Below are 15,893 nucleotides of genomic sequence, written 5' to 3' on the forward strand. Positions count from 1 at the left end.
AAAACTACAATTTAGCAAATATATATATATATATATATATATATATATATATATATATTATTCACGTATATCCAATTATATCCAATTGTTGATATGGTGTGCATGATATTTGATAAAAGAGGACCACGTTGCTTTCTGCAATACACTATTTGATTCATTCATAAAAAAATGGCATAAATTCATGCATTGGTTATCTTTATTCTGTGGTGGTCCACTACTTATGTATATACCTTATTTTACTATGCATTTTCGAGAGTCGTCTTTTGCTTTATTCTATTCTCAGCACACAATAGTAGGAAGAGAACAGTGTCACATGCTTTGGATTGTGACAATTCTGAAATAGTAAAAAAATTTCCATAAAGATCACGGGGAAGAAAAAGAAATGCCAGGAATATAAGAAAATAGATTTAATTAATTTAAGTATTTTTTTGTTAAATTATTATAAAAAAGTTTCATTCTAACGAGTGTTTACAATATTTTTTAAATGAGCAGATTAATAAACAAATTGAAAGAGACTAGAAAAATGAAGGGTGAATTGATAAACAGCAAAAAAATTTAAATGAATAAACAGCAAAAAAAATAAAAAGATATTTTGAAAACTTAATAAAATGACATTTTTAATACAAAATTAATTAAAAATGTTTAAATTTATAAAAAAGTAAAATAATGTTAGAACTTAATGTTAGATTTATGAAAATGAATGAGCGATAAGGTTGTAGATATTATATTAAATATCCTTATTTAGTATTTGATTATATCTTAATTACGATTATTTATAGAAGAAGACATGTTAATAAAGTAAATAAATAAACCTACACATTATTGTGGACATGCACAAATAGTTCTAAATATATTCCTTGGTGGAAAGTGTTGATATTATAAATAATGATTTTGTTGTTAATTAACATGCATAAAAAAAATTTGTTGTTATTGATCATATTCAATTATTTGTTGGTAAGATAGAAATTTTAATATTTTAATCTTTTAAATTTAGATGCAAAAATTATAATTTATTTGTGTCATGATTCTGAATTTTAAAAATAAATAAATAAATTTATTTTAATCTAATAAAAATATATTAAACTTTTTGTACAAATTAAAATATATTTAAGACTAATATTTGAGATGATGAAACATATCAAAATGCATAAACGACTAATCAAATTACATCAAAATTTAGAATACAATAATTCTAATTTCAATCAAAATTTAACATAAAAAATATATTAAATAAAATAAAAATTATATCGAGATGATTATCTTTAAATGTTTACTAAAAATATATTAAATAAAATAAAAATTATATCGAGATGATTATCTTTAAATGTTTTCACAAAAGTTAATATGAAAAAAATTCATCATAATCATAAAGGAATATAAAAATTAAAACAATATAGAGTCACGTGGTAGACAAATGATTTGTCTTTTAGCATTTTGAGTTTCCACAAATCTACATGATTGATTGCAAAACACTGAACAACACACCCTATCCCATTGAATCACATTGGTGTGGCATTATAATAAAAAGGGTTTCTCTAGGAACCCTAAATAATAGGTGTAGAGTTATGGGTGTTTGTTTGTTACCAATTTTTATTTTCCATATCCTATCACCTCTCCCAATGCCTATAATACCAACATTATTAGAAAATATTTTACTTTTTTTTTATCAAAATAATTTATAGAACCAATCAGAGATACTTTTAATTCAGAAGTGGGAAATCTTTCTAGAATCTTATTTATTGAGCCACTTTTTTTGTAACCAAAAATTCTGTATATTGGCTCAGTATTTGGTTGGTGGAGAAGTCTATTCAAGCATGTTATAATGATGTTAGTGGGAAGCATAAGATAATGTTTACAATGTAAATCTAGCACAACCCACTTTGTCTCTCAGTATCTACATGTATAAATTTTAACCCTTCACATTGAAATCTGACAAACTTTAGCTCTGCAACTCCACATTCTCAAAAAGCCTGTCCCAGTGAACCCCACAAGTTTGAAATCTCATTCAATGCCTCATTTCCACTTCCATTTATTATTCACAAAATCTTCTGAACTTAGTACCAACAATCAATTTTTCCATGCAACAACAACAACAACCTTAAGAAAATGTGAGTTTAATCTGAAATGAAATGTATACTTAAAAGGAAGGTTAAAGTTTAAACTCTTTCTCTTCTGATGAGCTTTTTCTGACCTCATGTTGATCTCACATTTTCCCTGCATTGGTTGCAACTTTTTTAGTTGTACTGTCTAGATAACACAGCTCTCTGCTCAGAATCCTCTCTCACATACACACAGCAGAAGACACTTCAAAAAAAGAGAATAAGCTCTTTCAAATCATGGGAAATCAGATTCAGTTTCTGCTCACAATGTTATAGTTCTTTTGCTTCCTTATATCTTATATAAACATTGAAGATTGAGATTGAGATTGAGATTGAAATTGAGTTTGAGTTTGAACTAGGAAAAATGGGAGTTCAGCAAAAGCTCATTTTTTTCTTCTTTCATGCTTCTCTTGTATTCATCATCTTTCCCCTTGTTGGTGCAACCCCAGAGAACCATCAAATTACAAACAACCCTTCAAGAACCAAAGATAATAGTCACATTAAGGTAAGGTATTTCATCTATATTGCATATTCTGAACTTTTATCCATGAAAGTTAGCAGCAGAATCTGTTCATTTTGCCCCCTTATGAGTTTTGTCTCTGGAGCTAACTTTTTTTTCTTTCTGGGATTGGTTAAGATGAGTCCAAGACTTCAGTTTGAGATTACATTACATGGCTTTCTCCTGTGGGCTTCAATGGGGTTCTTGATGCCTGTTGGTATACTTGCAATTAGACTCTCAAACAAAGAGGAGAATCCAAGAAGGCATAGAATTGTGTTCTATGTTCATTCAATTTTGCAGGCAAGTATATCTAAGTTCACATTACATAACAACTCCAAATCAGATGTAATAATTGATTGTTTATATTGTAATTTCTTTTACTTTAACTTGAAAGAAAGCCAATGATCTACAAAAACAGAGAACAAGAATTTATGGTAGTGAGAAAATAAGGGCCAGAAGAGTTGTAAACAGTATTTTCAAGATGGTCTATTTTGTCTATTAGTGAATGAATAGATAAGAGTGAGTGGTGTGTTAGATTAGAATACAACAAATAACTTTATGAAGAGAGTAGTTAAAATTTTGGAAACCCTTTGGATCTGTTAATGGATTTATATTAGTTTTATAAGGTTAGTTGTAGCTCTAATATACTTTTAATGATGATGAAATGAAGCTAAAAGTAGCAAGATTCAGAATTTTAGTTATTTTTTTAGCCTAAAGCTTGTTAGTGGGTAATGAGATTATGCATTGGTGATTACCACCTAGTTTATTGAAAAGGACTATTATGGATACTTTGAGGACAAGAAAGGCATTTTATTAAATAACCTTTTATGTTTTTATGAAAAGAGACTCCAAAGTTTCTTCATCTCATTAGTGAAACACAGGCTGTGAAGAAAACAGCAAAATTATGCTGTTGGCCCTTCTTGATACTACCAAGTCATAGCTATGATGAAGGCCAGAAGTTAATATAGACCATCATTAACAGAAATAACTAACTTGTCTAAAGTTTATTTTTTTTTTTTCACTGATGCCATTTTCCTTTTTAACATGATATATACTTTTGAATTTCTATTCAGCAGATGATTGCTGTGCTGCTTGCCACAGTTGGAGCAATCATGTCCATAAAAAATTTCAACAACCTCTTCAACAATAGTCATCAAAGATTAGGAGTTGCACTGTATGGTATTATCTGGCTCCAAGTTTTACTTGGCCTTTTTCGACCACAAAGGTAAAACAACTAAATTCACTTTCATTGAGAATATGGGTATCTATGTGCATGATTTTGTTTAGGGTTCAGGGATTGTTGGAGCTATAAAGTTGGTTTAGTAGAAAAAATTGGAAGAAAAAATGGGAAAAGTTGTGAGTTCAACTCTCCGACTATTTAGCCGGGAGTCAGAAGATTAACTCGAAGGCTTTGAAAGAGAGGCGAGAGAAATTATGAGTTCAGCTCTCTATTAACATTTGAGAGTTATAAAATTGACTTAAAGAATTTAAAAAAAAAAAGAAGAGAAATTGTGAGTTTAAATCTTCCATCGACAAAATACTATTAATTAATATTTATTCATAAAAAAAATGCCGTTAAAAGATTCCAACTTAGACTAGTAAATGATTTTATTTCCATTTAAACATACGTAAAATATGTTTTAGGTTACTCATGTTTTAGTTAAAATTGGTTTGTCACTACATTTTAAAATTGGTAGTTTTGGTCTTTGGTATTTTTTGAAATTTGATCAATTTGATCCCTAACGACAAAGTGTGAAATCCACCAAAATTTGGAAATACAATTACTGAAACATATCCCTTTAACATGAAAGGACCAAAACTAATTTTTACCAAAATTTGAGAGACAAGAGACAACATAATTCATCATTTAAATACCTTGAAAGATAAGTATTTAACCTTACAAAACCAGTGAAATGTTAAAGTTATTAGACCTTTTATGCTGTATGTTTATTAGTATTGTTAATAGAACATGATGAATAAATAGGTTGTGTTTCTTCACAGGGGATCCAAAAGAAGTGTTTGGTTCTTTGCACACTGGATTCTTGGAACTGCAGTCACATTCCTGGGTGTCCTGAATGTATATCTTGGATTAGAAGCCTACCACCAAAAAACATCAAAAGGCATAAAAATTTGGAACATACTTTTCACTGTTCAGATATCTATGGTTGTGTTTTTCTACCTTTTTCAAGAAAAATGGGTCTATATACAAAACCAAGGAGTGGTTTTGGGCAATGAAATGATGACTTCTATTTGTCAAGAAATTGGAACTGATGAAAAGGATGAGAAGGTATTGAAGGGTGACACTTGTTGAGGAAGAAGAATCAATGCCTCACCATAATTGACCCTGACTTCTACATGGTGAATTTGAATTTCATGTAGGAGAAAAAAAGATAAAAAGTAATTTCTATTATTTGTCAGATAGGGCAGTTTCATTCAAAGATTGTAAATTACTTGGCTCATATGTTTTTTTTTGTCCGGTTAAGATGTAATTTCAAGAACACAAAATATCATTTCATGGAGAACAAATATATTCATAATTATTTTTACGTATGTTCCATAAGGACAATTGCTTCCAGCACCCCATAATTGCTAGAATATTCATATTATCACTATGTGATGTACCTGTGTTTATGGATGTCAAAGAGGGTCAGACCTGTCAGTCTGACAAGAAAAGGGCGGGTCAAGTTTGAAATTTTCAACCCGTCAACCCGTTGTAGTCCGATTCGCATAATCCGCCAGTTTGGAGGGCCAACTTATTCTGGTCCGCCAACCCATTGTTTCTTTATTTTTTTATGTTTAAAATTAAAAATAATTAAAACATAATAATTTATATATATATATATATATTAATATATATATATATATATATAATTTATAAACAAAAATTTTAAAAAAGTTAAAAGAAAATTAAAAAAAAAAAATCAAAAATAAAGAAAAAAGTGGCGAGTCAGTCCGCTTTGAGGCGGGACGCGTTGTAATATCCAATCTGTTTGCTAGTGTCAGGCCAACCCGAACCGACCCAATTTTGGCAGGCCACAGGCAGGCCGGACCAAAACAGGCTGGGCTGGCCATTTTGCCATGCCTACTTGTGGTGGTTGTTGATGGTTGATGGTGATTGGTGGATTTTTCTTTTGTTGGTGATGGTGATTGATAGTGATTGTCGGAGGTGGTGAGTATTTCATGTTTTTTTAATACATTCCAAATTATGTATTTTGGAAGTTATTTTCAAATTTCAAAATATATTATGAATTATATAATTATAAATGTATTTTTTTAGAATATAATTTGATTTAAGCATTTCGGAAAGTATTTCAAAATTTGGAAATATATTCTAGAGTGCACAATTTCAAATGCATTTAAAAAAAAATAAAATATGGACTATGTATTCTAGAAGATGTTTCCAAACATAAAAATATATTTCAGATTACATAATTTGGAATGTATTTTTTAAATGCTTTTCAAATTGTACATTCAGAAAGTATTTTTAGATCCATAAATACAATTTGGATTATACAATCTGAAATATATTTCAAAAATTACCTTTTGGATTTGGTGTTTAGGAACATATTTCTGGATTGGTTTCTTTAAAGGTAGAAGTAATAAAGGAAAGAGGGATTTGTCGATGGCAGTGTGTTGAGAGCATAATCATGGAAGGAACTGCATGAATAAGAGTGACACTGCAATAAGCATAAAGATATGATAATATCTTTCTTGCCCAACATTGTAATTTGCACCCGATAGAATGAATGGCACCCGACACAATACAAAACTCAACAACATTGACCTTTACTCTTATAGACCTCCAAAGGAGTTGATTCCTTTTGTGTTGGAAACTAGAATCACATGGATTTAATTTAACTACAAGAACACATTTTTTTTACGTATGAGTTAGGTGTAATTTAATTTTGAAATTCAATTAGAAGTTGTAGAGGAGGTGGTACCTAACGAGAAAGAAGTGGTGCCCAATGGAGATTTCGGTGCCCAACGACAGCTGAAGGACACCCAGCGAGACTGAAGTCAGTGGCCAATGTTTTGCCACTACCAGAACTAGTTCCCAACTCGTGCGTTTGTATCCTAGAAGTCTTGCACATGTTTTTTTGCATTTTCTTTAATTAAGTCTTGTAATTAGAAGATAAACTTGTTAGACTTAATTTTAGGTTAATTGACTCTCCATTATAAAGAGGGGGCTAACTTTGTATGTAAGAAATATTTGACTTGATTCAAACTAGAGTTTCTTTGAACCCTTGTGTGAGAAAGGAGTGTCAAGTCTCTTCTAGGTCTTATCTTGAGTGTTCAACTCAAGTGGCGACTCTTCATCACTAATCTTGGTGTTATCTCCAAGTGGTGTGGCTTCCTTTGTTCATTTCATTCTTCCATTTGCTTTGTGCGTTCAATTCTTGCTTCAAAACCACTCACGTTCACAATTTATTGCGTATCCTTAGTTTCTTTGTTTTTCCCTTTTAAATTTTGTTCATGTTTGTGATTATGTTTTTAATTGGTTTATAGTGGTGACTATTTTAGTAACCAATAATTTTTAGTTTTGTAAATTGATAAATAAATTGGTCACTATAGTAATAAATTATTTTTGGTTTCTAAAATTGATTTCTAACTGGAGATTTTCTTGTAGTGATATGATAAGTTTGTTTATAATAGCATAAATTGCTTTTAAATATTTTTTTTATGTTGATTTAATATAAAGTAATATGTTAAATTTGGAACAAATTGAATAAATAAAGTAGATGTGTCTTTGTTACGGGTGGCAATGTGGGCCAATCCCGATCCGTTTAAGCTCGTCCAACATTTGACCCGCAAAAATATGGGTTGGGTTGGCCCCCCGCATAGGTTTTGACTCGCGTGACTGACCCATTTTTTTTAATTCTTATGATAAAACTTTCAACGTTTAGCAAATTAGAAAAGTTTAACAAGTTCACAAAAGTAAGGAAAGACTTTGGGGAGTTGAATAATAAATTAATAATCCAACATTTTCATCGTATCCATATTTGTAGTTTGACATGTAGATGAATTCTTCAAATTTCAGCTCATTCAGAAATACATAAGACTTGTCTTTTCCACTCATACAATAATTTAGAATGTCCATGTAGAAGTCCATAAGGAAAGTAACCAACACACACAAATATAAGATTTTTTTTTCTATGGGTTGTGGGCCAGCCCTACTTCTAACCCGCGTGGACTGCGGGTTATGCGGGTCGAGTTGTTGCGAGCCAACAGATTCAATATTTCAGCCCGCCCCAAGGCTGTGGACTGGTTTGCCAAGAGAAGCCCACATTACCACCCTTACTCTTTGTTAAAGAGTACAATTTGTAATAGTAATTCTGTTTTTGGTATATAAATAAACAATTATAATGATTGAATGATCTTAATTGTTATCTTTTTAAAAACATTTCAATAGAAAAGAAAAAGATCAACTTAAATGATCACTGAATAAATGATGTACACATATTTTGAAATTATTACTGATATTTATAATTTAAAATTCTCTCATTAAGTTTCATGAGATACTTGGAGCCACTTAAAATAATGTGAAATAATTTGTATTTTTTTTTGCTTAAACTTTATAAACAATTATACATAGGTGATCATGTGTGCATTATGAATTTAAGTCCAACCTTATAAAATAATTTATTATTTTAACTCTGTTATGAATTAATGATTGTCCATTGATTTGATACATTTACTCTCATATGATTGATACTCATATGATTCATTACTCTTTATGTAAATATTTGTATTAACTAAGTTGATTTGTTTCCTTTATGAATTACATGTTGTATTTATAAATTGGACCATTCCTATCAATAATAACACACAGAAAAGTTGTTCCCCCTCTTCTCTCATTGTCTATTCTTCCTTCTATTCTCCATTCTTCTCTATGTTATTAGCTTTATTTTATAACAAACTCTTATTTATTATCTTTACAAAAGCATAGATATATAAAAATTTGTCTTCTCTGAAAGTTAAACTTCAATCATTAATCAAATCAATTTCTAGAGTATATATGTTTTTGTTATTAATGTTTTTTACAACTTAACCACAAATAACATATTTGTTCAAATCATTCTCTTGAAACTTTGTTTTATTAAAAAGTCTTTTGTTTTATTTCAACTTTGTATGACATAAGTAAGTAAAATATATTATTTGATAAGCTAAATTTTAATTTTTTTTCTAATTTTAGAAAACTATTCATCCATTTTAAAATAACAAAAAAAATTATGTAAATTAATTAACATATATAAAAAATACTACAATAAAAATATAAAATAGATATAAATGTTATTTTAAATTAATTGTTCATTCTTTAAAAATTGTCTGCCTAAAATGATTGGTGCATAATCATGTGAAAATCTCTCTTCCATCTCAAGAATATAAAAATCAGCAGGGAAACTTAATTCACCAACACGAACCAAGATATTGTCAACCAAACCTACGGGGTGGACAACACTTCTATTTGTCAACTGAATAACCACACTTGTAGCTTGCAAGGGTCTAAGATAAAGAGGTTTAAATATGGACAGAGGAATAACATTAATTGAAGCATCAAGATCAAACATGGAATTTTCAAATTTATTGTTACTTAATATGCAAGGTACACAAAATTTACCTAGGTCCTTGCACTCCTTAGGAATCTGAGGAACATATTTACCTATCAACGCTGACACATTCCTTCCCGTGTTGATCTTCTCATTTCCCTTTAGCTTCCTTTTGTGAGTGCACAACTCCTTCAAGAACTTCACATATTTGAGAATTTGTTTAATGACATCTAAAAGAGGTATGTTCACCTCCACCTTCACGAATGTCTCTAAAATCTCCCTATCAACCTCTTCCATATTCTTGCTTAGAATGGCTTTGGCGGGAAAGGAAGAGGGATGGGAAGCGCAGTAGAGGTGGAAGGCACACTAGATGTGGAAGGCCCGAGTGCATAAGCATCACGCTTTCTCGGAAGTGTGGTAGGGTCAACTTCCTATTGAGGTGTGGGCTCCGATGTGGGAACTTGAATCCGCTTCCCAGACCTCAATGTGATGACACTCACATTTATGGGATTCTCAACTTTCTGTGATGGAAACTTGTCTAAATTTTGAGCATGTGCTTGATTTAGTTGCATAGCCATCTAGCTCATTTGATTGGTCATCATGCACACTAACTCCTCCAATGAAGTAGAAGATGAAAGTGCAATATCTAAGACCCGCGAAATTTAATTAATTAATTAATAAATATGGGTAGTGGGAGTCTTTATGACATTAAATCTTAAATTGTATGATGTGGGCGAGATTTAATCATTTTGAGACATTGCTTAAGTTTAAAGAGGGATTAAAGGATGTGGGACGAAGGTCGTAGTATATGACATGATACTAATAACTAAGGAATGGATATTTAGTAATTCAGATTTAAATGGTTGTAATCTGGTTGGACTGAATTTAATTAATCATCATGTGGCATATTGGATTAGGTCATAGTTCATACCTAAGCTGTGGTGAGGTGAATGTGAATTATGGGATTGTAGTGCATAATTGGAGTACTCAACTTAGAGAGCTAAGTTGAGGGGGAGGGGGGAAGGTTAGAAAGTGGGAAAAAGGCATTGAGACATTGTAAACCAATAATCTCATTGCACTGGTATAGCACTTGGCGATGAGTTACGAACCGTCAAGCGACAACAATGAAATTCGAGGAAAACTGGAACGCGTGGCGCCTGACGGCAAGGGGTGTTCCGCTAGGCAATACCTACAAAAACAGTGGTCCGTAGCATGGTTTCCTGCATGTCCTCTACCACTTCAAATTTTGATATTAATTCAGAAACAACATGTTTCAGTACAGGTGGTGCATGATGTTAGGTTTATATATTTGTCATATGGTCATATGGGGTTGTAGTCATTGAGAGATTGTGGTTATATATATATATATATATATATATATATATATATATATATATATATATATATATATATATATATGTATGTATGTATATATGATCATTTAATTATTAGCTCACCCTATCATATGGGGTTGTAATCATTGAGAGATTGTGGTTATATATATATATATATATATATATATATATATATATATATATATATATATATATATATATATATATATATATATATATATATATATATATATATATATATGATCATTTAATTGTTAGCTCACCCTATCTACTTGTGTTTGGTGATGATCGTGTATGTGGTACACGAGAGCAAATTATGTTGCAGGTGAATCTAGTGAGGCATAAAGCCGGAGCGGGGCTAGTCTGGGAGAAAAGAATTTTTGTTTTATGTTTTTAAATAAATTGTAATATTTTATATATTACTAAACTTTAATATTGAACATGGATTTTATAATTGAGTTTATAATAGAGGTTTTGCGATATTTTATAATGTTATAAAGTTTTCATGGCGTCATAGAAATAGTGTACTTTCTATGACTCTTGCAACTATGACGCCATAATACTTGTCGTAGTAAGTCCCTTTTACCTATCATAAAATGTTTTTTATGCACTAGTGAACGTGGAAACGTCGATGATGACCTTGTCTTAGCAGAGGACATAACATGTATTTTTGAAATTTCGATAATGCACAAATTAAATTGTGTTTTAGTTTTGCATTCAGTGAATCAAACATCACTTGAAGAATTTAAAGATTGAATATGATCATAAAGATTTAGATGTGTCTTTAGGTTGTCCTATATTGATTACTATACATTGTAAGTTTCTCTTGCATGATTTGTTTTTTAAATTGTAGTTTGAAAGCTTTTTTTTGGAATGCATTTAAGCTTATCTGGGTGATAAGATATTTTTAATTGATTAAAAGATGTTTAATATTGAGATGTTACTATTCAAGTTTAAATGATCGTAAAAGGCATTTTAATCGGTTATATAATCACTTTAATTTATTATAATCACTTAGAACCATGAGTATTTATAGGGTTTCTCTTTTAATATGTTAAAATGAGTTTTGGTAGATTAAAATCTTTACATCTCTATCAACATCTTTTAGTCTTTTATTTTAATATATTAATATAGTGATTAATAGACTAATTTTATGATAAGTGAAATTAACATATTTAAATTTAACTGAACTCAATTAAAATAGATAATTTGAAATCATTCAATTCTCTCATTTTAAAATCGTTTCACATCATATCAAAACAAAAAGTTTCTAAAAATTTTCACAATTTATCATATGCTTTATTGTACAAGAGAAAATTATGATAACCAATCATTAACTACTCAAATGGAAATAAATAAAAAAATTTAACAATTTATTCTTTCAATTGTAATAAGACTTTTCTTATAAACTGCTAATTGGGAATAACCACCATGTACGTTGACACCAAGCTTCTGAATTGTGTGGGTACTTAAATCAAACCAGGCTAGATCATCATCATGTGTTTGGAAGAGTATATTGCCCATATTTCTTGTTCCAATAGGGAATGCAATGTATTGTATGGGTCCAAAAATAAAGAGTTTAGTCCATGTTTCCTTCTTACCAACTTCAACCAAAATTGATATATAAAAGGTAGTTGTTTCTGCATAATTTGACATCAAAGCAATTGACTCATTTAAGAGAAATAAATGTCTCCTCACAAAATGCATATCAAAATGATCATATACTTCCATGGGTATGTCTGAAGGTGGTGGGGTCATAATCCATACCTTATTGATCAAGTCAAATGATACTAAATATTGAATAAAACCATCTCCATAACCCCACCAATGACACATTCCCTCTAAGTAAAATTTATTATTAACACCATAACTTGAAGGTATACAACTATCCAGTTTAAGGTTTGTCCAAGAGTTACTTCTTAGGCTATACATCTCCCACACACATGTTAGGGGGAAAGCATCACGTTCTTCCACATCATCATCTGTATCAACAAAATATAATACTTGCCTAATCACCTTGTAGTCATCTCTAACATAATCATAGCCAAATCCATGATACGAAATGTCAATATGGATACAATGTGGTGCATTCTCAAATGGACTAGGAGGAATGACCTTGAATTCACTAGTAGCTGGGTTCCATAAATACGCAGGTTGTTGTCCATTTTGTATGTATAGGCAAAGAATTCCATTAATACTAGAAGAACCTAAAATACACAATAGCTCATGGTAATCTTCTTGAATTTGACTTGGCCAGCATAATTTTTCCATATTTTGAAACCTCTCACCAGAAATTGAAAATAAGGACGATTTGTAATGGTTCTGGTAAAGTGGAGTGAGATTCAAAAAGAGATGTGTATCATCATAGTATGATTGATGATTATGTATGAAGTTATTACGAATAAGGTTCATGACATGAGAATTTTCAAATAAGAGGGTCCATGACCTTCGTACACATCCAAATCTCTTGAGAGATTTCAAAGGTAGTTTAGAAAGAATAGAGAATACAAGATCATCTGTTATGTGATTCACAGGCCTTTGAGCTACAAATTTATTGTCTCTCTCTTGGTTATGTAACCAAATGTTAATAAGTTGCCAATCATCTTTGGTCTTCTCATTCCCTAGGTAAATGCGGTAGGAGATGTGCTGACAATTTTTAATAATGAGATCCTTGATAGTGATCTCTTCCAAGTACTCCAACTGTTAAATAAAATTAGTAAACAAAAAGAAATAATAAAAAAATGTGATTGAGTTAATTTGTGAACCTGATTGTCCTTGAGGAAGAGGGTGATATTAGTTCCCCTTGAGGGTTGTTGGGCATTGATGTCCTTGGTAACAATGAAGGAGGCACTTGGTTGAGATTCCCAGATATATTGATCATGGTCATTGTGCTTAGAGGTGACAATAACCTTATCAGCAACCAAATATGCAGAGTAGAAACCAAGTCCCAAATTATATGCCAAATCTAAAATAAACACATACAAAATATTACAAATAATGAGCGTGCAATAAAAGTGCAAATGAATATGAAACAATGACACCTTCCTACCTGCTCTGGTCATGCCAATACCAATGTCGATAATAGAAAGTGTTTTGTTAGCTTTGTGGGGAACCAATCTTATCAACCCATCATCTAAAATGTTCCTGTTTGTATGGCTCTCAAATTGAATTTTATCTAAAGCCTGTGTATACATACAATAATCGATAACGCTAATATAAAATAAATGTACAAATAAAAATCAAATTAAAGGATTACTTACATCTGAAGCATTATTGATCAGTTCACGAAGGAAAATTTCCTTATTAGAATAAAAGGTCTTGTTCATTTGTCTCAACGTTAGACTCATATCACCCTTCAATACAAGCATCTCATCATTCGCCATTAGAGTTGGTTCAGAATAACAACAAACCAAATGGACTCAATTCAACAAAAACAAAACCACTCATAATCACTTTTATATTCATTTATCACAATTATTATATTTTGATCAATTAATAGAAAACTCACATAATTTGACTTTTCATTATTTAAATTAAAAAATATTAAGTATTTCTTAACAATAATTAATTAGTTATTTTTAATATTTATTAAAAAACATTATCAAGATCATTTTTTTTCAAATGTTATTTAATTTTATTTCAAGTTATTAATTCATCATTTAATTAGAGTGTAAACTCATATAACGCATGGATATTTGACTTGCATCATTATAAACTACTAAAAAAAAGCTTAGGCACATTAACGAATATTTGATTTGCGGTGTTTAGAATTGAACTAATCTAAAAAAATAACTAAAAACCGATCTAAAAAGGAGGACAAATTAAAATAGAAATTATTTTATTGATTTGATTTTTTTTTCTCAACCAAACAATTTAAATGAGTGCAAGGTTTGAATAATACCATCTTACATATTATTTCACTCATATACAATATATTTATATGTAAGAAAAGTTTATTTTCCTTACTTAATTTCACAAAAAGAAGAGTTATACCAATCCTGAAAACGTTACATTCTTGGTCTTGGTAGAAACAATGACTAAAAGAAAACGTAACAAAAGAGTTAATTTAAATAAAATTATTAAAATGGTGTAATTTTTTTTTTCGTAAATTACAAAAATGGGCGAATTTAAATAAAATTATTAGTTTGGTGTAAGTTGTCCACGGCATAAGGAGTTTTCTATTTTATTTTGCTCAACTCGCTGCATAAAAAGGCTATATTAAAATTTTAATTTTTTTAATCAATTTTGTACACGTGTGTCTAAAGTTGTCAACATAGCATACACTTTTCAAATTTTCTTTTTCAAATTAAAAGTTGTCAACGACCAACCAACAGAAAAGCAAAGCATTGCACATTAATCACATTAATAACGTTTTTACTACATATACCCTCCACCTACTTTTTAATAAATGTTATTTAAAATAATTATTTTAAATATTTTGATAATATAAAACTGATAGCAGTATTTTTCTTTTTTTTTAATTTCAAATAATTATATAATTTATTTTAATTTTAACTGCAAATGTAGTTAATTAATAATTATTAAAAGTTAAATGTTGAATAGTTAAGATAAATATAACGTTATTCTTTACCATTTACGTTATATTTATCTTAAATATTCAACGGTTTAACTTTTAATAATTATTTATTAATTAATTACATTTGCAGTTAAAATTAAAATAAATTATATAACTATTTATCTTACATAAAGTAAGTGTTGTCATAATTAAAATATTTTTTTTCTAGTAATGTAAGTTATAAGAAAAAAAATTATTATCAGTTTTATATTAACAAAATATTTGAAATAACTTCTTCTAAATAAAATTTATTAAAAGGTAGAATATATGGTAGGTAGAGATATAACAGTTGAAACGTTATTAATATAGTTAAATTATACAACACGTCAATTTTATATTAATTTTAAAATAAACTATATAATTATTTACTAAAATAATAAATAATATGTTGAATTATTTTAAAAAAATTTTAATAAATAATTTTAATAAAATATTTTTGTCTAATTTTTTTTATGCATAAATTAAGGTTGTCATATTTGACTTTTGTGGACATTTTATTTCTAGTGACGCAAGTTATAGAAAAAAAAAAAACACTGTTATTAGTTTTATATTAACAAAATATTTGAAATAATTATCTTGAATAAATTTATTAAAAGTAAGTGGAGAGTATATATTAAAAACGTTATTAATGTGCACTATTTTGTGTTTTGTCAGTTGAAATTTTTAATTTGAAAAGAAAAAATAAATGGAGAGTGTATGTTATGGTGACGACTTTAGATACACGTGTATACAAAATTTATTTGAAAAATTAAAATTTTGAAATCCGCTCTTTATATAACGAATTGAGCAAAATAAAATAAGAAATTGTGTATGTTG

The 15,893-nt window shown here is 29.4% G+C and overlaps 2 protein-coding genes across 5 annotated transcripts; one reads left to right on the forward strand and one right to left on the reverse strand.

The window, feature by feature from the left end:
• The first annotated feature begins 1,899 nt into the window (after nucleotides 1-1,899).
• Nucleotides 1,900-5,144, forward strand: LOC114187298 (cytochrome b561 domain-containing protein At2g30890-like). Of its 3 annotated transcripts, none has more exons than XM_028075511.2 (5): nucleotides 1,900-2,108; nucleotides 2,239-2,604; nucleotides 2,737-2,898; nucleotides 3,672-3,823; nucleotides 4,600-5,144. In XM_028075511.2, exons 2-5 carry the CDS (start codon nucleotides 2,464-2,466, stop codon nucleotides 4,907-4,909), a joined length of 765 nt encoding a protein of 254 aa, XP_027931312.1. In that variant the 5' UTR covers nucleotides 1,900-2,108; nucleotides 2,239-2,463; the 3' UTR covers nucleotides 4,910-5,144. The 3 variants fall into 3 exon arrangements, with proteins under 3 accessions (XP_027931312.1, XP_085530542.1, XP_027931313.1); XM_085674416.1 differs by having other exon boundaries at nucleotides 1,901-2,351; nucleotides 2,546-2,604; XM_028075512.2 differs by having other exon boundaries at nucleotides 1,912-2,604; nucleotides 3,675-3,823.
• Nucleotides 5,145-11,804: 6,660 nt separating this feature from the next.
• LOC146885761 (uncharacterized) lies at nucleotides 11,805-13,894 on the reverse strand. 2 transcript variants are annotated; one of them, XM_085674164.1, is made up of 4 exons: nucleotides 13,762-13,894; nucleotides 13,551-13,683; nucleotides 13,267-13,466; nucleotides 11,805-13,201 (listed from the first exon to the last, which is right to left on the reverse strand). In XM_085674164.1, exons 1-4 carry the CDS (start codon nucleotides 13,882-13,884, stop codon nucleotides 11,867-11,869), a joined length of 1,791 nt encoding a protein of 596 aa, XP_085530290.1. In that variant the 5' UTR covers nucleotides 13,885-13,894; the 3' UTR covers nucleotides 11,805-11,866. The 2 variants fall into 2 exon arrangements, with proteins under 2 accessions (XP_085530290.1, XP_085530289.1); XM_085674163.1 differs by having other exon boundaries at nucleotides 13,267-13,683.
• Nucleotides 13,895-15,893: the final 1,999 nt, after the last annotated feature.

The sequence above is a fragment of the Vigna unguiculata genome, chromosome 6 (genome assembly GCF_037176805.1).
Source record: "Vigna unguiculata cultivar grain cowpea cultivar isolate G323 ecotype 2 chromosome 6, ASM3717680v1, whole genome shotgun sequence".
NCBI classification, from domain to species: Eukaryota; Viridiplantae; Streptophyta; class Magnoliopsida; order Fabales; family Fabaceae; genus Vigna; species Vigna unguiculata.

What these genes read in the sequence shown, in the direction of transcription:
- LOC146885761 (XM_085674163.1), bottom strand. Translation starts at nt 13,884, where the DNA reads ATGGCGAATGATGAGATGCTTGTATTGAAGGGTGATATGAGTCTAACG. An exon ending in TGATCAATAATGCTTCAGAT is followed by an intron (nt 13,684 to 13,761) that starts GTAAGTAATCCT and finishes ATGTATACACAG; the next exon opens with GCTTTAGATAAAATTCAATT. An exon ending in TCTTCCTCAAGGACAATCAG is followed by an intron (nt 13,202 to 13,266) that starts GTTCACAAATTA and finishes TTTATTTAACAG; the next exon opens with TTGGAGTACTTGGAAGAGAT.
- LOC114187298 (XM_028075511.2), top strand. Translation starts at nt 2,464, where the DNA reads ATGGGAGTTCAGCAAAAGCTCATTTTTTTCTTCTTTCATGCTTCTCTT. An exon ending in ATGTTCATTCAATTTTGCAG is followed by an intron (nt 2,899 to 3,671) that starts GCAAGTATATCT and finishes ATTTCTATTCAG; the next exon opens with CAGATGATTGCTGTGCTGCT. An exon ending in GGCCTTTTTCGACCACAAAG is followed by an intron (nt 3,824 to 4,599) that starts GTAAAACAACTA and finishes GTTTCTTCACAG; the next exon opens with GGGATCCAAAAGAAGTGTTT.